Source organism: Apus apus, chromosome 4, assembly GCF_020740795.1.
Source record: "Apus apus isolate bApuApu2 chromosome 4, bApuApu2.pri.cur, whole genome shotgun sequence".
Classification (NCBI taxonomy): domain Eukaryota; kingdom Metazoa; phylum Chordata; class Aves; order Apodiformes; family Apodidae; genus Apus; species Apus apus.
In genome coordinates, this window is record NC_067285.1 from 14,578,550 (window position 1) to 14,602,751 (window position 24,202).

The 24,202-nt window shown below is 37.0% G+C and overlaps 1 protein-coding gene across 4 annotated transcripts in view; it reads left to right on the forward strand.

Annotated features, from left to right (window-relative positions):
- The window catches only part of LCOR (ligand dependent nuclear receptor corepressor), an 82,623-nt gene that overhangs the window by 28,906 nt on the left and 29,515 nt on the right, over positions 1-24,202 (forward strand). For 3 of the 4 annotated variants that reach the window (XM_051616718.1, XM_051616720.1, XM_051616721.1), the window contains exons 3-8: positions 2,693-2,786; positions 4,348-4,413; positions 4,829-4,908; positions 14,530-14,662; positions 18,986-19,273; positions 22,096-22,189. In XM_051616718.1, coding sequence (XP_051472678.1) covers positions 19,036-19,273; positions 22,096-22,189 — 332 coding nt within the window. In that variant the 5' untranslated portion in view covers positions 2,693-2,786; positions 4,348-4,413; positions 4,829-4,908; positions 14,530-14,662; positions 18,986-19,035. The remainder of the gene's footprint in view (positions 1-2,692; positions 2,787-4,347; positions 4,414-4,828; positions 4,909-14,529; positions 14,663-18,985; positions 19,274-22,095; positions 22,190-24,202) is intronic. The other variant, XM_051616719.1, reaches the window with a different exon arrangement.

A 24,202-nucleotide genomic window follows, 5' to 3' on the forward strand; every position in this document is an offset into this window, starting at 1 on the left:
ATGTGTATGGGCTTACTTCAAAGCTGTGTGCATCTCTGCTCTGACCTGTGCCACATTTAAGAATTTTTATTTATATTCTCTGCTTTGAATCCCCATGCTCCTCTTCCAACCTTTTGTCTCCTCTGTGCTTTCACTCTGTCACATTGTGGTTTTGGGTTTTGTTGGGTTTTTCGTTTTGGTTTTGTGTTTGTTTGGGTTTTTTTCGGTAGATGAGATTTTTTTCCCCTTGGTGTTGTTTATAAATTTAAACAAATGGTGTAGACAACTATTGTCTGAATTGATTTTACTCAATTTCCAACTTTTTTGAAGATGTTCTTCTAAAGAGCAAATTGCTATGTATTATTCTGATTATTTATTATAAATAAATGCTGAATAATCAGTTGTCTTATTTTCTATGGCAATTAGCCTGCAATGTCTACTAAGCTACTGCCCTGTCTAGTACTTATTTTGTCTACTGAGATCTAGCTTACAAATTGATATTCACAGATTAAGTTGATATTCACAGATTAGGTCAGAAGAATTGATAACTATGTATGTTGGATTTTATTTTTCCCCTTCCTGTCTCTTGCTATGTTGATTTTTAAATTTTATTTTATTTTTTTATTTTTTGAGTTCTTTAACAATTTATGGAATTGTAAAGATGGGTTTGTAGCCTTTCTTTACTACCTCAGAATTATTTGACTTCTACTTAGGGACACAAGCTTTACTGCTTTGACTAGATATGTGTGTAGGACTGAATTATGTAGTGAGTATTAAAAGATATATTTGAGCTGTGCTGTTGCAGGGAAAAAAAACGTTGTTTGAAATGCTGGGTGCTGTGTCAGTGGCAGTCCAGAAGTGCATCCCTCTCTGCTTCTGAAGATCTTGCATTGCTGTTTTTTAAAAGAGGAGAATGTGTCTTTGGCTAATCCACATTGCTAGAGATCAGCCAGTAAAGTCCTCTCTTGGACCTCTCAGCTTATTTAGTAGTGTGTTATCTCAAGGAGCCTGGTAGCTACTTAATTGTTACAAGTGCTCTCAGTTTTAAGGCAAAAGCTAATATGAGGATCTAACTAGATTTTTAGTTTGTTTTTTTTTTACAAAAGCTTGAAGTTAAACTGTTAACCAACAAACCATAATTGTGGTTTAAATTTAGGATTTAAAATATTTGGCTACAGAAGTAAGAATGAAAATGCCAGAAAAAGTGAAAATAAAACTGCTTAGGTGCAGAGAGAAAACTAGTGAAATATGACCATGCTGAAAACTGCATAGTCAACTAACTCTTCTTTTGAGTTTTAATTTCTATGCTTGTTACTCTTAGGAAAAAAAAAAAAGGGCACATTCATAATTGATTTTTGTCAGAAGACATTTTAGAGAATAATGTTTCTTAATTACTACTTTTAGAGCTAACAGTTGAAAAATAGTACCAAGTGAGTAGCAGTCTCTGCATTTAAAAAGTTTTTTCACCAAGCTTCAATACAAAAGGGTTTTCTTTGTTCTTTCTGGGTTTGTTTTGTCTTGTGGGTTTTTTTTTGTTTGGATTTTTTTGCTACTTGTTCACTGGCTGGAGAGCTTCCTGAGATAGAGAAGAGTTTTATACTGGGTAAATGTATTTATTAAAATATGAAAACAGTTTTTTCTAAATTCTTTCACTAACACCCAAAAGACATTTTTCCTTATGTAGGTCACGAGTAACATTATAAGGGTTAAAAGTATGGCTGCTTTAATTGTGAGGAGCATATCTAAGACAAAGCTGTAAAATACTGGGATCTTTGTCCCTTTTGCTCCCTTGTAATTCTGTTATTACTGCAACTTTTCCACTGGCCCTGCTCTTCGGCTGCTGTGAACTGTCAGACACTGAAATATAGATGATGAAAATATAGAAACTAGAATTTAGCAGAGGCAGCCATGTTAATTTCTGTTCCATTTGAAATGCAGGTAAATATCATCTGCCAAATGGAAAAGGACAATCGTTGGGAAAAGAAATGTTCTTTTCAAGCTTCTAAGAGCAGTGACAATGGAGAGAAAAAATACTATAAAAAGTAGGCAGCTCCTTTTTCAAGATTTTGTTTTTAATGTATTATATGCATGATTAACTGTACACAGTTGCTCTTTTGGAGTCCTGAAAGACTGAATACTACATCACAAGGCTTATGCTGTCTTTACTGCATTGCACTCTGCATTTGGGGGGTGAATAGGGCTCAGCTTCATGGCAGTTTTGCCGGTCTTTAATATAGTTTTTGAATACATTCATACTTCCCTTATTTGCCTTTTTTAATGTCAAGCATTGCACATAAGATGTTCTGCTGTTGCTATGCAACTGCTAAATCCAATATTTAATATTAATAAAAACCGAGTGGCATTAGCATCACTGAGAACAGTGGGCTAGCAAACTATGATTGTACAATATCCAAGCTGTAAAACTTGGCAGGGACTTCAGTGTGCAATTGCATGCATGGCAAACCATGGGGCATGAGTCATTTACAGTTACTATTTTAAGAGTGGTGAGTTTGAGTAAAATTTCTGAGCTCTTCTGATTTTGATTTTTATGTATTTATATATAATACAGTGTTTAAACAAAAAGATAGAGGTTTGTTAGCTGTTTTTCTTAAGGTTTCATTTTAGATACAAATTCTGAGGGGTCACTACCCACAGAAGACTCAACGTTATAAGCCTAAGGGTCAACACCCTGATTCTCGTATTTTTCTTCTAGGTCAGGTTGGTCGGCCCTTTCCCACTGTTCCTGCCACTTCCTGAAGCCTGAATTGGCTTTTTTTGGAGGCAGTGCTACTTCTCTGCCTGACAAGGTGCTGTTCAATGGGATGTTTTTCCAGTTTCTTCTCCTCCACCTTGTTTTCTGATCTTTCCCCTGTTTCTCTATACTCTTGACTGTTATTTCACTGTCACTCTTTCACATTTTTTTAATTTTTTTTTGTTGGTTTTGTTGTTCTCCACTTAGTCCTTTCAGAGATTAGATTTTAATATCAGCTTCTGATAGGCATTAAATCAGGGATGGTGTTGCACCTCAGCAGTGCTTTGGTCATCTAAGTTGTGTTGCAGGCTGCAGCTTTGTAGGGTCCTGCATCTGATAACTGTTAATGCACTGGCAGTTTTGCTGACACCCAGAGGGTTGTGTTGCTACTTGTCCTTTCCTTTGAAGATCACTGACCAAAATACAACTTTGATACTATATTTGTATGAAGTCAGAGTTATTGTAGAATTATTGTTCTTTTGCAATGTAATCAGCGATTTCTTTCATAGCATGTGATCATTTAGGTTTTGACTGGTTTCTTAAAATGGTTATTTCAGGTAGTTTATCTGTCCCAAATTTACCCATGCAATTTTTTCTAAATTTAAAGCCATGTTTTTGTGTCTTAAATTTTTTTTCATTTCTTATTCTGCCTCTCAGTGATTCAGGCAAGTAAGAGAAGCTGCTTCTACTTACATGCAAAGTGTTATTAGAGCTACAAAGCAAAAGTATTAATGGGGGAAAAAACTACAGTAAATTGTATGTTTGAGTTTTATGGTCATATTGGGAATACGTTTTTATAAGCAGGTGGAATTTGTCTGTCCACTTAAAAGTAGTCTTTTTACTTTCTGTATTCACTCTGCTAACCTGTCTTCTCACAGTATTGGGTAGTTAATAGCTCTGTAGATTTTACTACCAGCAGGGGTTTAGTTTAATATTGATTTAACATTTCCATATAATGGCAGTGATTTTGGTAAAGGTTTTTCCTCTTTTGGAATGAAATAAAATTGGTTAGATTTATTTTAAGTGAGGCATAAATAACAGCATTGATGTTAATCGGACTGTGTATCTTAGATATGGATCTGTGCTTGGAATTTTGTTCCTTAGTGGCATGGCTCTGCTGAATCCCTTTCCTTCGAATTTTCTCTCTTCAAACCTGTAACTCTTCAGGAAACACTGATTCTGACGTTTGCTGAAATTCAGAAGAGTAACTGAATGCCACTCAGGTGGACGAATGTTTTTGTTTTTTTTTAATTAGGAAAAAGTCCCCTATGTCATCTTGGAGACTTAAAGAGAGTTTTTACTGAACAGAAATTACCTGGTCACGTTGTAGAACCTACAACTTCCTATTTTCTTTTCAAAATGGTTTATTTCAATGTCGTAATGCTTTTTGTTTATAACCTAGCTATTTACGAAAGTACAGGAGTCGGTGGAGTCTAGATTGTGCTATGATTTGTCAGTAGTTCAGTCATCACATTTGACCCATGCATCTTGTAATACTTAGAGAAAACACGTTGAGCTCTGTTCTTGGAACAGATAAATATAGAACTGCTATTGTGAATATTCTTGCAGTGACGTACTTGTTCTAGAAAGCTAACAATTCTTTTATTTGCTTTTAGGGTTTGAAAGTATTCTAGAAGGCCTGTTTGGACCTGGATTATTAAAAGATCTCAGTTTGTTTAAAGGTATTCAATCTCTATGTTTGTATCTTGTTCTGCATTTCTAATGACAGAAGCAGTCCCAGCTCTGCCTCTAGAAAATGTGTGTTACCGTGGTGATCTGTGCTTTTTTTCCCCCTCCCCCAGGCAGTGCTCACAGTTAGTTTCATATTGGCTAAAATTACTAATGAGTGTGTGTTCATCTTTATGTAGCTGGGAGTGTATTTGGCAGTGCTTGGAAAAACAGATTTGTTGTGCACAGATAAAATGTATACAGTTTGGTAATCTGGGGATTTAGAAAAATGGCCAAAATGATGCTTGCATCCTCAGAATGCAGGCAAGAATATTCTGAAACAGGTATTTAATCTGGCATTTCTCTTTTGGCTCCAGTTATGTCATCGTTTATGAATATGAAGTAATTTACTATTCCTCTGATTTACAGACTGTGAGCCTGAAGGTGTTTCTGATTGGTCTTTTGATGAAAATTGTCTTTTCTGCTGCCTGAGAAGAGAAAAAGTGAAGGTAACAATGCAGATGTGTGAAGCTAGTAGTTGTAGGGGAGGGACAAAGGGAGGGAGTTTGCTGCTCCTCATTAACATAACAGAAAATCTGCATCCTCCTACCCCTTTCCCCTCCTTTGGGAAAAGGCTTTCTGAATTAAAATAATGCAAGTTAATGAAGAGACTTGTTTCTTCTCTGCAACTTTTTCTTTGCAGTATGTGATGCAGTTTTCTGTGTAGTGTCTCTTTCTATTTGGTGGTTTTTGTTTGTTTGGGGTTGTTTTTGAGTTCTTTGTAAGAGGTCTTGGGATCATGTAACCCTTCCCAAGGGAGCCAGACTTTACCTTGTGCATATTTACTACAGTCAGACACTGGGCTTATCTGCAGTATGGAAATGTCCATTTTAGAGCCTTGTTCTGTATCTTGGAATCTCTTTCCCTTTGGGCCATATGCTTTTATTAAAAGGTTCATATGCATGGTAGGTTTTGTGCTATGCTTGTTTATAACCAAGTCAGAGCCTAAACATGGATAAGTCAGCTTTGCCAACACAAACTTGCAGTTTGTTTTCTTAATGAGATTATAGCTATATATGAAACAAAGGCTGCCATGCTGTATGTGATGGTTGTTCAGCCCATGTGTTGAAATTAAGATTGTTCTATAGCGTAGGAAGGAAGGCTCATCTGTCTTGGTAAAACTTCATTTGCTGGAACTTTTAGCTACTACTTTGTCTTACACAATGTAAGATAATGTGCAGAGTGGATCTCCATCACCTTTGAAACCAAACAAAAGTACCCTTCCCTCTGCAGCAGCTAACACATAGGCCGCATGGCTTGTTCATAAAGGAAATACCTTGTTTACACTGATTCTTGCCATTTTGCCCGTTTGTACTTGTTTTTGTGGAGGCATGGGTAGGAGGGTTAGGAATGCTTGCGTTTAGAACAGATGTAAGGTGTAATACTTTCATTAATATTGACAGCAGGTGAGTTGTGTGAATACTTGTGCTGTAAGGAGTTCTGTCTTACTTGACTGAAGTCTTCTCATAAAAGACAAAATTGAGAGTTTAGCACAGTTCTAGTTAAGCCATTGAATTGATTCAGAAATGAATTTTGTGGTGTGGTCAGAGACTGGTCGTAGTCTGAAAGAATCTAAGAGTAATATGAGAAGATCTTAAAGATTGTTTACATCTTAATTGTCCTCTTAGGTCCATGATAACTAAAATAAAGCTCCTAAAAATTGGTGATTGTTAGGTGAAGACAAAAGCTAAGAACATGAATGTCTACCAGAAAGTGTGCTGATTAAGCATAGTGATCTTGTTCTTTTCAAGCTTCTATGCAACCTTTAGTCAGACATTGAGATATTTATATTTTCATGTACTTTGCTAGTTGTTTTTTTTCTAGTTTCACACAGCAAAGTGTAGCCCATGATTGCGAGCATCACTGAAAAACTGGCAGTGTATTCCTTCTGCTACTAGTAGTTAGGATTTAGATTAAGGCTCCTCACATAATTTCCTTTTGTACTGTGTGGTGGCTTTTAAATGGGGGAACAAAAAGTTGTAGATGTGATCACATCTGGTGTGCTCTGTGGTGTTGTTTTGGCATCAGGTGTCTAAGGAGCTTTTTGGATGGTCTGCAGATTGACACAGAATGCAGCAGAGGTGTGCAGCATTGCTAGGCAAAGGCACTAAGTGATGAAGGGGAAGGAGTTTGTAAGTTCTGAGCAGACTGGAGAGAAATATAAGTTAAGAAAGGCTGCAGTAGTGTAAGTCAGTCACTATGGCCTTGGGTAGAATAATTTTTATAAATAAAACCCAAGCAGTTTCTGTCACTTTACATTTCAGAATCCAAAAATACTTGTTTAAACTATTTTTGTTACAGCTGGTTGATAACCAGGGACAGGAGAGAGCTTTGTACACTTGCTTGTTTGCTGTGTAGCCAGGGATCACTGGCTGTCTTGGGGAGTGGGGAAAGAGGGTGAACCAGTCCATTCAAATCAGAGTTGTGACTTCTCTGTTAATCTTAGTGATTCTTCTCAGGGCTTCTTTGGGGTATGTAGTGCTTTTTTAGGATTTTTTTTTTTTTTTCCTCCTGTCCCCCAGCCTCTCTATTCTGTTGGGTTTGGGGTTTTTTGTTTGTTTTTTTTTGAGGGAAGACTATGGCTCTTTTTACACCTAGTGAGTTCTTGTTTGTCAGCTGAGAGAGATGTCAGGGAGGGAATGCTTCCTTTCCCCTGTGGGTGTACCAAAGTGCTGCACTGCTGCCTGTTGCTGATGCCATTAGCTTACAAAGTTAAATATTGCTCTCCTAGAGGAGCCTTCAAGTAGTATGGACTGAACAACATCTTAATTTTAATTAAAACATCAGAGACTTGACAACTTTTTTTGTAAAAATTAATTTATCATCTAGCCAAATGATAGACAGTCTTCAGCTGACGGGCTGAACTATTGCTTCAGCTGATGGACAGAAATGGTACCAGTTTATTTGAAATCTTTCATTTGTAATGATACCTTTGATTTTTCTTTTTAGGGACTTGCTGGCTCAGTTTTTTGTAACTGCTAAAACTTGTCTGTTCCTGTGGATAGTGTGGAAGTAGTTATGCTTTCTGAACTGCAGCCTCTATTCTGCTTTTTTTATTATTGATGTGCATCCATTTACTTTTTTTAAGAAGAGAACTGGGCAGGATGGGTTGATTTGGGTTTTTGTTTGTGTATTGGTGAGTACAGAACTAAAGGTGTGTAATTGATGATGTAGGTGAGAGCAAGACAGCCACAAACCACATACTACAATTGTGGAAGGCTGTGGCTGGCCTTTTTTTTTTCCTATAAGTACATCTCTTCTAATACTCCCTTTTTAATTATAGTTATGGTATAGGTAATAAGTGTATTTCATTGTCACCTTTTGAGTGACACCTGGGTACACGGTCTGACAAGTTCAAAACAGAGAAAAATCTTCTTCAACGTGTTATTCTGGATTTCATTTGCCCTTAAGAATTAACTGTAACTTAGGAGACCAGTAGCTGTGCTTAGGGTAAAGTGAGTTCTGGACTGCAGGATGAGAATTGGAGGCCAAAATTAGTTTATTGGCAGAGATGATTAAGGGGAAAAACCTACATTTGCTCTCCCACCCATTTCAGTGATGTTGCTTCTTGCTTTTACAAGCAATCAGATTCAATTACATGCATGTTTCAAAGGCTGGAGAACCATCTGCTGAAGTATTCTGAAAAGATTAATTTGTTTGTAGCAGTAGTTCTACTTGCAAATACTGAGCAAATGCAAGGATTTTTTGGCAGTCAAAATACAAGGCAGTTTTTGACAGAAAAATGTACTCAAGCATCTTCATTTGATATGAATAATAAAATACAGGCAAAGTAGGGAACTAAAATCTTCCCAGACATTTTTTGCCAAATCCAAAGGGTTTTGTACAATAATGTAAAGCTTTTAGAAATGGTAATTTTTTTCTTCCATCATATAATGCACCATACACAATTGTTTCAGTATTGTATAATCAAAGAGACTAACTAGTTACCTGTGGAGCTGCTACCAGGTTATTAACACAGGTACCCATGTGCAGAAATGCATGAGTGCACTTATGGGTGTGAGAGACAAAAAAGGCAAAGTTAGCAGCTGGAGCTGCCCACTGATACTGAGAAGAAGTAGATCAGGTTCTATGGGACCAAACCTGGTGAATTATCATTTGGACAATCTGCAGATGTGATAATTTTCAATTCCTTGTGGGCTTTATCCTTCACAGGAAAGATTTAAGATAATATACTTTTCAAAGTGAATGTGGTTTTAAGGTTTGGGGTTTGGTTTTTTTTGTTGTGTTGTTTTTTTGTGTGTGTGTGTGGTTTTTTTTTGTTGTTGTTTGTTTTTTTAATTTTTTAATGAAGCTTTTCCTTTTAAAAGGTTATGGTACAGAGAAGATACATCAACTCAAACTGAAATTTAGGTGGGCTTTCCTTACCTCTCTTTAATTATGGTTCTTAATTTTTCAGTATGGCAGAGCTATGACAGAGCTATCCTTACAGAAGAAATCTGTGGCTCCATGTAGGATGTTTCTATCAAATGAGATAGTCTCTGCTGTTGCTTGCTCATAGCTGGAGCTCAAGCTTAGTTTAAGATTTATTTTTTTTAAAAATATCCAGATAGATAAGGTCAGAAAAAAGCACCAGTTATGAGAGGGGAACTGGAAAAAGAATCCTTAAAGATAATTCAGTTCGACACATGAATCTGGAAAAGAAAACACTGTTGTCTAAAGCTATAGAAAGCAATTCATATGTATTAAAAAAAAGGGGGGGGTGACATAGGGCTAATCTCATTAGTTGGTGAGAGCAGAGCAAGAAGGATAATACTCCTAAGCACATTAACTATTTTATAGATATGTTCAAGCTACAAAAATAGCAAGAGAGAAAACGATTTCTAGGAGCATATTCTGGAGTCTCATGCAGAAGGCTGAGTCAGGTCTTCAGAGTACTTGGGCTTCAGTGTAAGGACCTGTAATGATTCCTTCAGTTGTGAAGAAGTGTGGTAGGGTACTGCATGTGAAGGAGTAATTTTGAAAGTCAAAGTTATTCTGATATTTGAATATTTTTAAAAGCATGTAGTTGCTTTACACAAATGTCTAAAAGGTAGTATCATGCTGTTAATTGATTATGATTAAACATAATAACAGCCTCTGAATCTGGTGTCCTTTCACTATGGAGGAACATAAACAATAAGAAATAAAGTGTGATAAGTGTCTAATTTATTTCAAAGAGAATCTACCACTATCATTTAAAGTGTTAGCTCATAGAATATTTGAAGATGGCAAAGAAAATACCTGAAAATTACTTGAAGTTGGGAAACTTAAATTTTTTTATGTCTTTAGAATGTGTTTAAACTGTGTACAAGGATCCTAAGTGTGCTAGAAGATGCTCCAAAACATCTTTAATGGATTTCATCACTTAAAAAAACTCCAGCATTTAGACTGTCAGTTTTGTATTGGGTGGTTTGAAAATAATTTGATTATGGAGGCTAAAACCTGAAGAGGCTGTTTGTGATAATTTCCAGCTGTGTTTAGTAGTAATGCAGGGTTACAGTTTTGCTTGTGCTTAAATATGAATGTAAGCATGTTGTATTTCCACTGAATTATTTTTTTTCTCTTCCCTTTCTATAGAAAACAAATTATATTCAATAGCTATGGATCAGTCAAGTTAAATTTTGTTCTGAGTTTGATAAATCTGACATCAGTCGTCTTGGTTAATAAGGAAAAAATACTCTTTCTTACTATGAAAGTATGTATGTTCAATAAGTGAGGGATGTCTTAAAGCTAATTAAGCCATCTGAATTTTAGTTTATGCCAAGCTGGGAACAATTCTAGGTGTTTTAAAGTTTGTACTCAGAATTGAAAATTATCTCAATAAATTTCAGAAACAGGACAGACTTGTTTTGTAAAGTCACAAGTTACAGATGTGTAAAAAGTGATAGCATTGTAATAGTAGTAAACTACCTCTGGGGCTGTATCAAGAAAGGAAATTTTCCTTCCGGAGAGGAAATTTCTTCTCTTACCTACATGCTGCTAAAGCCTGCTGCAGCTTTTTGAGAGAGATGTAAACCAACCGAATAGCATTGCCATGAAAGAAACAAGAATTATTTTCTTCTTGAAGGTAGATGGAAGAGAAGGAAAGAAGGTAACTTCTGGTGCCCTCAAAACTTGCCTGCAGAAAAATAGTAGATTATTCTCCTTTGCACTGCCTAAGAGTTAAAAAGACTGTACAGTCTTAAGAAAAATGCAGTATTGGAGAAGACAGTCTAGAATGCTGAAACATTCCTGTCTTGTTCACTGTTCCTAGTTTGTCTTGGGGGCTGGGAGGCTGGATTTTATACCTAGGGTCCATGGGTTGGCCGGTCAGCCAGGGGTGGTCTGTGGGAAGCCTCCCTCTGTTTTCTTCACAAAGATGGGTAGTAGTTATCTCACACTATTCTAGCTTGTGGGCACTCTGTGCTTCAGCTGTGTGCAGCTCAAACATGAAGCTGCAGTTGCCATATGTATATAAAACCACCCTGCATCGTACCTTTCTCTTCATGCTAGTGGTTTAGCATTTAGAATTGCTTTGTCAACATTTCCTACTAGGAGGGTCTTGGTGAGGATCCAGCAGTAGTGCTGACAAGGCTGAGCTGTCCAGGATGAGGTGGTCTCTCAAGGTCAGGCATTGACCTTGCATTTTGAAAACCTGAGCCCTGTGTTTCTAAGGGTCTTTGACTTAATTACATAGCTGTACTCAATATCTTAACGTACAAAAAGAGCTTTAACCCTTTGGGAGCATATGCAAACCACTCTCAAGTATCTTTTTTGAAGCATTATTGTTCGGTATAGTGGTACTACTGCATGTTCACTGATGGGATTCCAGGGATGCTCTGGGGCATGGTTCTCACCTGAAGAGAAGCATGAACAGAATAAAATTAATGCTGTGTTAGAAATAATATGTAAAGTAACTGATTGTTTTTTTCCAGGGTATTTGTAACCAATGACAGTGCTATCTTTTTAATACTACCTGTATGTTGGTACTGAAAACTTTGATGTGATTTGGGGCTGTAAAGTGAGAGGGTAAGCCTGCAGATAAATGATCCAAATAATGGTTATTGGGAAGAAATGGTGAAAAATGTAAAAATGGAATAAAACCCACCAAAACTCTAAACCCCAAACCAACCACCCACACCCCAGAACAAACAAAAGCCTCTACTTTTGGAGGTTGACTTTGAATAGCAATCACAGTCAAATATTTAATGTGGAAACTTGGAATTTTTCTTCTAAAGGTGAACCAACTGCAAAGACTGCTGGAATAATTGTGACACAATTAATAAGAAAATAATAGAAAGTTGCAGTAATCAGAAATCTCACCAGTATGTTTTGTCTCATGAAGTCAGTACTGTACTGCAGATGCCAGAAAATAGCTGAAAATATTTTCAATGCACAAAGTTAAATCCGACTCTTTTATACAACTGTATTTCTTTACGTTTTGATGTTTTAGCATGGACCATGATAAAAACCATACATGTGAAGAGATGCATGCTCCTTAGTTTGAGGGTTAAGAACTGAATGCTACTGTTGCCTTGCTATTTCCCTCTTCTCCTGAAGGCAGATCAAACGATCTTTTATTCAGCCATGCACCAGTGTAAGACACTTAGGAGGTTTTTTTTCTGACTGATTCTTGTTTCTTCATTCCTTTTCTTTGCAGAAAATGTACAGCTTTACTTATCCTAGATAGATTAAATTGTACTCCTTATGCATCATATGAATAATATAAAATTCACTGTTTACGACAAGGCACGGAGCCACTGAACTCTTGTTTTGCTAGGCTAGCACTTACAAGGTATTGTCATAGTTGCAAAAAGTACAGGAAAGATTTTAAATGTGTTGCCTTGGACAAGGGTTATTTTTATTTTAGGCTTCTTCCAGAGCTACAGTCTGTCACAGGGCAGAGTATCAGATTGGGTTGAAGGGACAATGTTTCCTTCAATTCTGGATTACCTGTTTGTCCTTGAATTAAAAAAGTTGTTTTACAATGGCTTGTGGGACTTCAGCCAGAGGATGCTAATTAACTGTAATGGAGCTTCTCTAGCCAAATCTCTGTGCATCAGTTTGCAAAGATTCCTTTTAAAGTAAAACTGAAAGTATTTTGTCTGTAAATGCTAAGATATTCTAGTGGTTGTTCCAACACTTCTATATGCCTAGATTATTTCTGTTATTAGCTAATTTGCTCAAATGTCTGCTTTTTACACAAACTGATAAGCTGAGTTTACTATTGTGTTGATAATGCCTACAAGGTAATGGAGCTTGACTCAGAATAACTAGGACAGATCCTGCCTTGAACTTGGTCAGATCTGGAATCACAGTTTTAAAAAGCAGATGCTAGTATGTTCTATGAAGCCTCACCCAAAGAGTAAATCTTACAAAATGTTGGACTTACTCTCTACAAACATTTTTATTGTGAAATCCTATACAGACACTTCATGTATTTTAAGCATTAGAAAAGTAAAAGTGCATTTTCAGTGTGTTTGTAAAATGCCAGTGGACCACAGGAACACTGCTGCTGGTCACTGGTGCAGGAGTACCTGCCACAGAGGTGAATGCTTTTATTATAGTTAACTCTCGAGTTAAATTCGTATTCTTTAAGGCTATCTTAAAAGTGCTAATCTTTCCTACAAGAGCCAGCAGGTTTGAGAGCAAGCCTGGAATCTCTCTGGCATGGAAAAAAAGCATCAGTCACTTTGTGAGGTCTTTATTTCTGGATTTTCTTACCTTCACAGCAAACATGTTGTTTTATTCACCCGTCACCTCTGTCATCGCATGGTCCTCACCTTTGATTTAGCATGAAACACTGCTTTGTCTCTTTACCCTGCCTGAGGTAGTATCCCCCTGTACTTTTGATAAAGAGCTTCTGGAAGCTATTAAATTACAAATCTGAAGGTGAGAGCCCGTGTTGTTCAGGCCAGAGTCCACATCATTTCATGCTGTTACCTTTTGCACGCAGCTCATGCAGTGACTGTGTTTGCTAATTTACTGTGGTCTGGTTATGTAACCTTGCTTCATTAAACCTCTTGAAGTTCAAACCACGCAAACTTAAGAATTACTTATTTTCATTTTTTGTGAATTATAAATGAATTGCTTGTTCTTTCCTTCCCTTCATATCCTTCATATCCTTCCCATGAGGATAACCTGAAATCAGCTTGTATGATAGAGGCCAAAAAACAGATGTAGCCTAGATATTATGATAACTGATACTTCATAAAGGTTAATAAAACAAAACACTCCCTAAACACAAAGAGTGGTTGTGTATGCATTCCTGCAGTAGGTAAATACAGGTAACTTAATATTGCTTAAAATGAAAGTAGAGTGAGAGGGCCAGGAAAGACATTGTTCTCCTAAGCAGGAGTAACGCATTAAAGTGAAAGCAACGATAAGTGGGGTGTGTCACGGGGGAGAGGAGGTTGGAATCCAAGCATTCATGTCATATTTTTGTAACCATTGTCTTCTAGTGTATTGAGTTTTATTTAAAATGCATAATTTATCCTAGCATTTCACATAATTTAATTATCCTAGTTAAAACACTTTCGAAATATTCCTGAGATAACTCAGTTGCTTCCAACTGTAAGAGATATAATGAATTTTAATTTGTTATGGGTGTTGTAAGCAGCTAACTTAAGTTTATTTCACTTCAAAGTAGCTACTACTGAGCTTTTTCACAAAATGACTTGTTTTTTTTGCTAGTGCTTGGTCCTTTATTGCTCAGTTTGCATGAACATTGTGTAAATTAAGGAGAGCTTTCTGTGTTTTGCCTTCAGCAGTTATTTCTTGGAACTGAAAGTAATGGCCAAAGAGCAAGTGCAGCCAAATGTTGTTAGGTGTCTAAATCTTTTTCTTTATAGTGGGCTCTTATTTCCCATAATGCTATCAGATCTTACAAGCTTTTCTGCTGCATTTATAACAAGAAAACAGGACAAAGTACAGTGTTCTGGAGCAGTCAAAAATCATGTTGTGATTTCAATAGATTCAACTCTGTGTTGAGTACCTAACAAAGTTTTCAATTTAGTAAATTATTTAATGTCTAAGGAACTCTCTTCAGTTCGGAGTCAGGAAAATCTTACAAATATTAAATATCTTTGCAGGAACACTTAGTCAGTCTGGATGAGCCAGCCTCGGAAGCTGGACAAGAAGCTCTGCTTAGACAAGAGCAAGCAAAAATCATTCGTTTTGAAAGGCAAGCGGAAGAGTTCCTCAATGCAGTCTTTTACAGAAAAGGTTGGTTTTAATGGGGGGAATGGTGTCTCTTGCTGGTCTTTTTTGCATGTAATGCAGATATCAAAGATCTGACTTAAAGTTGTCATTGTATGTTCAGTATTTTTCAGTTGTCTTATATGTTAATCAAGAATAAACATTGACTCTCAAATAATTTAGCAATACAACAGTGTGGGTAGAGACTATAACATTTAACTCTAAAGCAAATCTTTCAATGAGAAAACTGGTGCTTTGCACTTTTGGAGAAGGGACTCGGTTCTTACCCAGCAGAACTGCTCCCCTGAAACCAGTATTTAGGTGAGTGGGCTGTTGTTTGAAGGGAGGGGCAAGTGGCAGTGGGTATTTTTTTTTTTTCTTCCTCTTCTTTTAATTTGTAATGATATCTGTACTAATGCAGTTTTTCTTAAAGGTCAGCAGTCTTCTCACTATGGTCTGTAGTGATTACCCACCCTGCCCCCAGCAATCCACAGTATAAAATCTTGTTGGAATAGTACTGAGTGGGATATATGGAGAATTCAAAATGTGATCCGCAAAAGAAATGGAAAATCAGAACTGGAGAATATGCCGAAAATAAAAACTGTAGCTCAATGCTAAGAAACACTGTAAATCTCTTCTGGAGAGTTATATCAGTTAAACTGTGTTCTTAGAAGGCATAAAACTCATTTCACTGTTTTCTGCTGATCTGAGAAACAGGAATCCAGAGGTTGCTACCAAATGTATCCTGAATTAAAGTACATTGTATTTATCAGTCTAACCCATGTGTGAGAAAATCTGCCAAATCAGTAATTCCAACCTGTCTGCTGGGGGACAATGCTAGGCTTCAGCTTAACAAATTAGAAATTGCTGTAGCCAGTCCTCAGCCCTTCCTCCCAGTGACCAAAATATTTAAAGGTGTTTTAAGTAGATAACAGTATCTTAGCCTTTCTTTTATTACTTGAATAAATACAAACTATACGTGATGATGCATTGCATAAAGTATAGGGCATGTAGGATGGTAGGAAGGATAGTTATTGCATTACTACTGATAGATCAGATAATGCTTTTGTTCCAAGTCTTCTTTGTAAGTGTTTTGTTTGTTTGTTTGTTTTTCTTTTAAGGTTAAGGTTTTGTTTTGCTTTTAGATTTATTCTATCTCTTTAAATCGAGAAGGGATTTAAGAAAACAAAATTTAGAGAAAATCTGCTTTTTTCCATATTACTTTTCTGGTAAGAAGGAAAAGGATGCAGTTCCATCACTTCTGAATTGTTTATTAAATATTTCATCTCTTTATAATAGAGCTAAAATTTTTGGTGTGACCTCTGAGCATGTCTTATTAGAAATGCATGCTTCCCTAGTTGTCAGAAAACTACTAGCAATTTTTACATTGTGCTAATTGAGGGGTTTAACACTCTGTTCATGGTCAGATACACAGAATGAAGATAATGAAATCACTTAAGGTGTCTAAGAATCTTTGAGAGTATTTTTTTTTTTTTTTAGTACACTCTTGCTTTCCTTCCTCTGGCAGATCTGTCTGTGCTTCTGGTGCATTCTGGTGCAAAAGTAATAAGGGAGTGGAAGATGCCTGGCAGGAAGTCAGTTCTGAATCCTTAATGCATCATTGTCAAGCTTGGCTGTATTTAGATTGCTTGAAAGGTTGTTGTAACTCATGCTGCTGCCATAAGATCCCCAGGAACTGTCATACCAAAGAGGACACACAGAATTACAGAACTCTGATGCTTTTGCATTGCTCAGAGATGGTTGGTTCTCCTGGTTTCATGCCAGCAATTAGTTTGTTCTTTCTTTCCATCCTCACTGCCAGTAACATTTGAGACTGGTATTTTGTAGCCCAGGCAGATCAGAGAATATGCAGATGTTCTGCAAACAAATGCCTGTTGCATGTCAAGGACGTGCACTCATGCACTTAAGGTACACAGGTAATTAGCAGGATCTGCAAACTTTCTGAACAGGTTTACTGGCCATTAATCTTACATACTTTCTGCTTTGTGCCCATGGCACTGACTCAGTAATGCTTCTTTCAAATATTCATACTTTGCAGTAAAAGCAGAGTGGTAGTACCTCGTTGTCTGTTACCTCTATATTGTGGCAGGATGGGGCCTTCTTTTAATAGTGTAGTGAAATCATGCCTTTTTTAAAATTTATTTGATATTCCCCTTCTAAGAATTCAGTATAGATAAAATACACAAAAAGTATTAAACTTTTAAAGGTCAGAGGTGCTGCTTTAGACTATTTATAGCTGATAAATATTTGCTATATTTTTCTTCCCTGAGAATCTCTGTTGTAGTTAATTTTAGTGTTTTTTTTTTTTCAAAAACCTAGACACTTGGAATCAAAATAAACGTTTGGTTGATTTCAAGTGATGCTGCAGAGGCAGCAGCAGATATTTTGACCTCGTTTTGATTAGCTGTAGTCCTTAGCATTCAGACTTTATATTAAGCAAGAAGTCTTTAATGTGCTAGGTAACTACCCTTCTGATTGAAAATTGAGTTTTGTGTCCTGCATTAGAGGGTTTATCTCGAGCACCACTAGAAAACTCTCAGTAGTAACTCTGTGCTGATTCTTTGAAGTTTCAGATTAGACATGCATGGCAGTAAGCATAGATAGTATATTCTCTCTGAATTTGGAAATCCGTTCAGCTCTAAGCGTTACTGAATTTTACACATGACATGGGCGCACGGTAAAGGCATAATTCTTCAGAAAATGTAGGTGCCATAGAGTTCTGCATTCCTGCCAGCTCACTTGTACACACTACAAGCACATGCCAAATTGTCGTCATCAGTGTGATCATTCCATCAGTTTTCTGTCCCTCTGGCTTTCCTAAAGCCTTTTGCTTGTGCTTCAGCAGGTTATAGTAGAGAACTTAGAAAACTGAAGAAATGTCACAATAGGAGAAAAAAAGCCTCCAGGCTCGTGTCCTTGTGGACCATTTGGGAAGAGTGAGATTATAAATGTACCTAAATTTAAGTTTGGATTATCTCTTGGTGATTTCTTAAAACTCTGGGGCCTTGACCTTAGCAACAAAAAAAAATCCTGTACTTTACAACAAAATTATTAGGTATTTACATGTCTCAGAAGCTGCTGTACTGCAATAAGAATACACATGTTGACTGTAAAAGTCTATTTAGAAAGCTGTGCTTAACAAGATGGAAATTGGGTTTGATTAAGTCTTTAAAGTTCAGTATGGTTTTTCATCAAGAAACACAGTAGCTGCATGCTGCTGCTGTCTGATTTGGGGGCAGCTACATGATCAAAGCTTCATGTCAGTCATCCTTCACAGATACTCTAAAGCTGGCTGTTTTGATTTGATGCATTTTTTCTCAAAAATGGTGGTAAAAGGCAAATCTAATGCTGAAATGTCCCACAGAATGTTTTGCTAATGCCTCTAATAGTTCAATCTCAACCTGGGCAAATTTTAAAGAGGAAGTAAATGCTTTGCTGTGCTTGTGTTTTGAGAGCTGTTTTTAAAGATTTGTTTGGTCTTCTACTACACAATTTTCTCTGAATGCTTCTTCAGAAACAGAAAATCAAACCTTTTGAGCTATTTCTGGAGTTGCAGGGTTTTTGTTGTTGTTGTTTTGGTTTTGTGTTGTTGTGTTTTTTTTTGTTCTTTGAAAAAAATATATCTGATTTGGCCAGAGAACACAAGCAGTGTTTGAGATGAAGTGGCAGAACTTGGCTTCTGTGATTTAGGACTTAGAGACCTGCTTTGACTTCTCAAGTTACTACTAGTCTCAAATGGTGATTTTTACCAATATATTTTGAGCTGTCCACATCCCCAAATACCTTTGCATTTGTGCACTATTTCATATAAATACGTTGGAATGCCTACCTGTTCCATTTCACATTTCTTACTTACATTTGAGCTTCGTGTGAATTATTTTGAAAAATCAGAACTATAGGGCTTATTTTCCAATAAATTTGTAGGGGACTGCTGCAACTCTATTCCCCTTTCTCCCCTTCTGTAGCGGCAGGTAAGTTAATAAATTCCTCTACTGAATAACCTGTTCATTTTTTTTTTTTTAATAAGCTTAATTGCTAGGTACATTATGAGTCTAGTTTTTCTTTCCATTCCAGTACCTCTTCAGGTCTGGTCAAACATATCTGTATTTGAAAACAAAAGATGAGATTGCATATATCTCTTAGAAAACTGTTATTTTGGGAAGCTTATAGCAGAATCAGTAATGATTCTTGTTCAGGTATTCAAGACTGAGGTGCATTTTCTACAGAAAATATTTTATCTTTGGCCTTTTAAAAAAAAAATAATTACTTAATATAAATGCTGTTTTACTTAAAGTGCTTTCTTAAAAAAAAAATCTCTAATATTTACAGACAGTCCTAGGGTCTCTGACCCCAATATTCCCCTAGTGGCCCGTGAGATCATGCAGCGAATGATCCGACAGTTTGCTGCTGAATATACCTCAAAAAATAGCTCTACTCAGGACTCCAGCCAGCCCAATAGCACAAAGAACCAAAGCCTGCTGAAAGCATCTCTGGTCGCCTCCTCTCCCACGGCTGCAACTGCTCAGAACCCTGTGCTCAGCAAACTTCTCATGGCTGACCAAGACTCACCTCTGGACCTTACTGTCAGAAAGTCTCAGTCAGAACCTAGTGAACAAGGTAGGACTCTTCTCGGTGTCTCGCATCCTATGGCAATTCATTAGTGGCATTCTTGTTGCAAAACCAGACAACTAGAAGTTTGCACCTTTACATAAAATGGAAAGTGGAAAAGCAGTAGATGACTATAAATAATAAAATCATGGCTAGCTAGATGTGGCTGGGAGGGAAGAGACTTTTTGAAAGAATGTAGGCCATAGACTGGAGGGATTTTTCTGAAGAAGGGCCAAGGGGAGGGACATGCTCCAGACTCTGGGGACAAATGTGCAGTTCCTGCTGCAAGCTGCAAGAAACAGTCTGCTAAAATAGACTCTACACTTGCTGATAAGACAAGTTCACATGATCATGAAAACCTTAATGTCGTCTCCTTTCTGAATATCAGTACACATATCTGACTGAGGGACCGATTTATTTTCTTTCTGGCCACAGCGTAAAAACAGTGTATTTCAAAAATCTCTGAGAAATTGCTTTGTGAAGGTTGTAAAAATTATTCCTGTGAACTGTACAAAACTTCCAGGTTTTATGCATTTGGAAGAAATGTCTCTCTTCTACCTTAAAAATAGATGTGATCTGCAGAGCACAGATTGAATAACTTGTAACAGTGTTGCAGAGCTTGTTTTAATTTGAAAACCTTGCTTTCCATAAAAAATGTTTTAACAAGCAAATTTTGTGATTATAGTATGCAAATGTATTTTCTCTGAAACTGTTGAATAGAGCTTATCACTGTATCCTACTGATAAAATTGAAATTGTCCCCTTTACCCTTCTTTAGGAATGTGTTTGTGTCTGAAATCATACTACCAAATACAAGGTAGTCTGTCCATCCTCAAGTGGAAAAGGTGCCTTTAAAAAAAGAAAGCCTTTTGCTAGCTAGTACAGAATTGTAGGTCTCTCACATTTATGAAGCCTTTTGTAAAAATACTAATTTTATGTGTCCCAACAATATGCAGTATGGGCATCTGGACAATTATTGCACTTAGTGAAAGCTTTTGCTGCACTTCAGTTACAAGACAGCAGTGAAAGGTTGTGTGGTGTCTTGAAGTGAGGACATGTACGTTTTGCTGACAGACATTGGTTTCTAGGTGATTTTATTATAAATTTATTTAATGACTGACTTCTGCATATATGTTTATAAACTTTAAACTGTTCTCACAGTGAAGCTTTTTAGCTGAAAGAGGGAGAGAATCGGTTTCCTGGTTTTGGTTTGTTTGGTTTTTTAATGAGAGGATTGTATGGTGAAGAGGAAAGCATAAACGTGAACTGTTCTTTAGCTACCATGTGATGAAAAAGCTGTAAGATCACTTAGAATGTTCATAATGCTTGTTATGAAGTTAGAACATGTGCATATTAACTTATACAGTAATCTGTTTGCTGATGTGGTTTTTTTTTCCAATTTACATTTAATGTAATTGGGAAGAGGTTTTGCCAAACTTGTTAATGAGAGATTTAAGAGGCTGTCATGAAAGACTGCTGGTGGTGCTCTTTCTTGTATTTCTGTTGTAGCAGGTTGAGGGGAACCCAGCTAGTTTTTGGGGGTATGAGGCTGGCTCTGCTTGCCCTCGAAGGTTTGTTGGTCATAATGCCCCTTCTGGAAGCATGGATGCAAGTGCCTCTGGTAGCAGCCTGTGTTCTTTGGTATAGCTTCTTGAAAAGGAGGTGCTACGTGATCCAGTTTCTGTGTGGCTGCTTAAGTGTTATTCAAAAGGAAGATTGAATTTCTCTGCTTATTTGAGTTTGAGTTGTGGTGTGTTCCCAAATGCAGTGGGTGGAACAGCTTTCTGTAAGTTAATTCTAGTTCACTGTTAATCATGTTATTTCTCCATATGCCAAACAAAAACTTTAAGCAATCTGAAAGCCATCGTACATTGTTCTTGTCTTGGGTGGTATTTACTTGAGTAGATGGAATGAGCAAGGAGCTCTGAAGTGTCTTTGGTTTACCTTGCCAACAGGTTCCATTTATCTTTGCCTCAGAAACTCCTTGTTTCAAAGTTTCCACGAATTTCAGATGGCTGTGCTGCTTCTATGACAATGTTGCCCTTATTAAAATGACCAGAATTTCAAGTTGTTTCAGTGCAGTGGAAGCAATGATTTTCTAGCAAAAGACACTTATTTTTCTGTTGCCTAGAAATGCAGAGTTTACATAAGGACTTGTAGAGGAGCATGGGTGAGTGTGAGGAAGTGCCATTAGTGAGAATGGAAGAGGCAATCTAGCAGGAAAAAAATCTGGTATATGGAAGAAGAGAGTAAAATGGCACAATAGAGAGTGGAAAGGCAACAGCTTTGCCAGTAGGGACCCATTGGAAACATGGAAAAAAGGATTAAGCTAGCTGCCAGGTGAGGAGGAGTCTCACATTACTGTGTGTGTTTATTTGAAAGTGAGTTTTCAATATTAAATTTTCAATTAGTTTTCCTACATTTATTTGGATTAAAAAAATAATCAAATACTGACTTAAAGCCCCCCTTTAACTGGGGGAATATCTCAGGAATTTGAAGATTGTCTCCTTTTGGGATCATGGAGGGTTAGTTATGCAATGGGCTGTGTTGTATCCTGAACTGTCATTTTTTAAGTCATCTTTTACTCTCTGGTTCTTGTAACAAATGTACTTTTAATTTTGCCAGATTTTGTTGTGGCTTTTGAGAACTACGTTGAAGTCACTTGTAAGCCAAATTGCAAACAAATCCAAGCCTTAGCTTGTTTAAAAAGGAAATAAAATAGAAAATGCACTGTGCTAAATATGACCTTAGCCCAAAACACTTGTTTTCTTAAGGGACAACGTGGCTGACCCTGTTTCTTCAATCCCTGAAGTCATTTTCTTGTCTCTACAGACGGTGTGCTTGATTTATCCACTAAGAAGAGTCCTTGTGCCGGCAGCACCTCTCTGAGTCATTCTCCAGGGTGCTCCAGTACTCCGGGAAATGGGTAAGAGAAACCAACTTTCTATCACCTTCTAAAACTTTTTTTAATAAAATTATGTGTTTACCGCATGTTAATTTTAACTCATTTTTTGTGTTAACCCTTTGGAGTACTGTGTTTTTCAACATGTACCTTTGGCAAATACCTTCACCCCACCTGCCAAATAAGAGTTGTTGCAAAATGAGACAGGTTTAACTGGCAGTTAAAAACTCTAGTATCAGCTGTTTTGGCCAATTTAATACTTAAACAAAGATCTTTCCATTACCTCCTTCTTGGGTTTAATGATATGTAATGTCTGTGGAGATGCAAGTTCGCTTAAGTGTAATTTCACTTAGGGGGAAGCTGGATAACAGGAAGGCTTATTTTAGGGGTAGCAATGATTTGAGTGATAATCCAAGCTGAATTAGATTTAAATCACTGTGTGCTCTTTGTTAATATTTCCTACCATAGACCACAACTTAAAAAAAAAAGGGCAGAGGGTGGTCTGGTAGTTCAGAAAACTTTAAATACGGCTTTTTGGATTTGCAGTTGTACTGTAGCACTGAACAGGGTTTTAAAAAAATAGAAAATGTGGTGCACTATTAGTCTAAGGTGTGAAAGAATGTTTCTAATATATGTCATCTTCTCGTTTTCATATTTATAGTGGTCACTGTTTGCATACACTTAGAAACCCTTTACTCTTAGCTAGGATTGAGTTAATTGTACTGGAGGGCTGACTGTGGGAGTAAGAGGGATTTGGGGTGTTTGTTGATGGGAGAATTTTATCTTGAAGCTACTGTGAACAAGTAATTTTTTTAGTGACTTAGAGAAGCAGTATATGGTTTACACTGCTAAGTAGTTGCTGGATTTAGCTCTACAATAGCCTTTGATAAACTTGAAATTTTAAACTAACAATCCACCACCAATCCCATGTACTGCTAATAACTGATTTAACTTTTGCATTTCTCTTTGGAAAAATATTACTGTCTCAGACTTCTCCCTTCAAGATTACACTTCCATTTAATATTTCTATTAATAAAATACTTAAATCCACGTTTAAAAGTTAGTCTTAATACTTTTTCACAATTCTTTAGCATAAACCTCTCCCAGCTCTTCTCTTCACATTCTGAACAAGTTATTTCTAGCTTCATTTTCTTAGGAAGGCAGCAGAAGCCACTGAGGCTGTGTATTGTTTGTTCCTTTGTTTGTGTATCAAGTGAGGGCAAAAGTCCAACACACCGGGATGACAGGGCGAGCATCTGGCACTGTCCTGGAGGCTCCATGGAGGATGCAGCATACTGGCACCTGTGGTTACTTGTACAGGTGTGTGGTGAAGGAGGGTGGCTGCAGTCTGTTTAGCATCAGTGAAATCAAGTGTGACCCTCTGGCCTAATGAGCTGCCAATATGACCTTTATCCAGGTGTAGAATCACTGGTGCACATTCTGATGCTGATACATGGTATGAAGGGGCAGAGAATGCACATTGCTTGAGACTTGTCTGAAATAGCAAACTTTCATTCCTTTCTCTGGATTTTGTTCTGAATCCTTGTTGACTCTTGTTACCCACTTCAGCTATGACCTAGTGCATCCTGGAGAGAAGCTGTCAGTGTATGTATCAAGCACTGCATGTGTTACATGCCAGGTCCTGTCAGTGGATGTCTTTTTCTCTAAAGAATTTTTTTTAATCCCAATATGATGATAAAAAGAATAATGTAGCTTTTCAGCAGAACGTATCCTATCCTTAAATAGTGCTGACTTAGCTAGAGGGCTTTATAGTGTCCCAGAGCATTAAAATAGGATATCTTACTAGTCTCTTCATTAATATGTACGTTGAACAAGGAGAAGTTTGGGGACAGATTTTGAAACTAGTGTGAGTTCCTACAGGTGGCTAAGCAAAATATTAAAATATACACGTTTATCTGCAGTGGTAGTACTTTGTGTCATAGATCAGTTGTGACAAAAGGGATATGGTAAAAAAACATACAGCTTTTTCTGCTGTTAACCCTTGATCTGGATGGCAGTTGGAACCTAGATCATAGT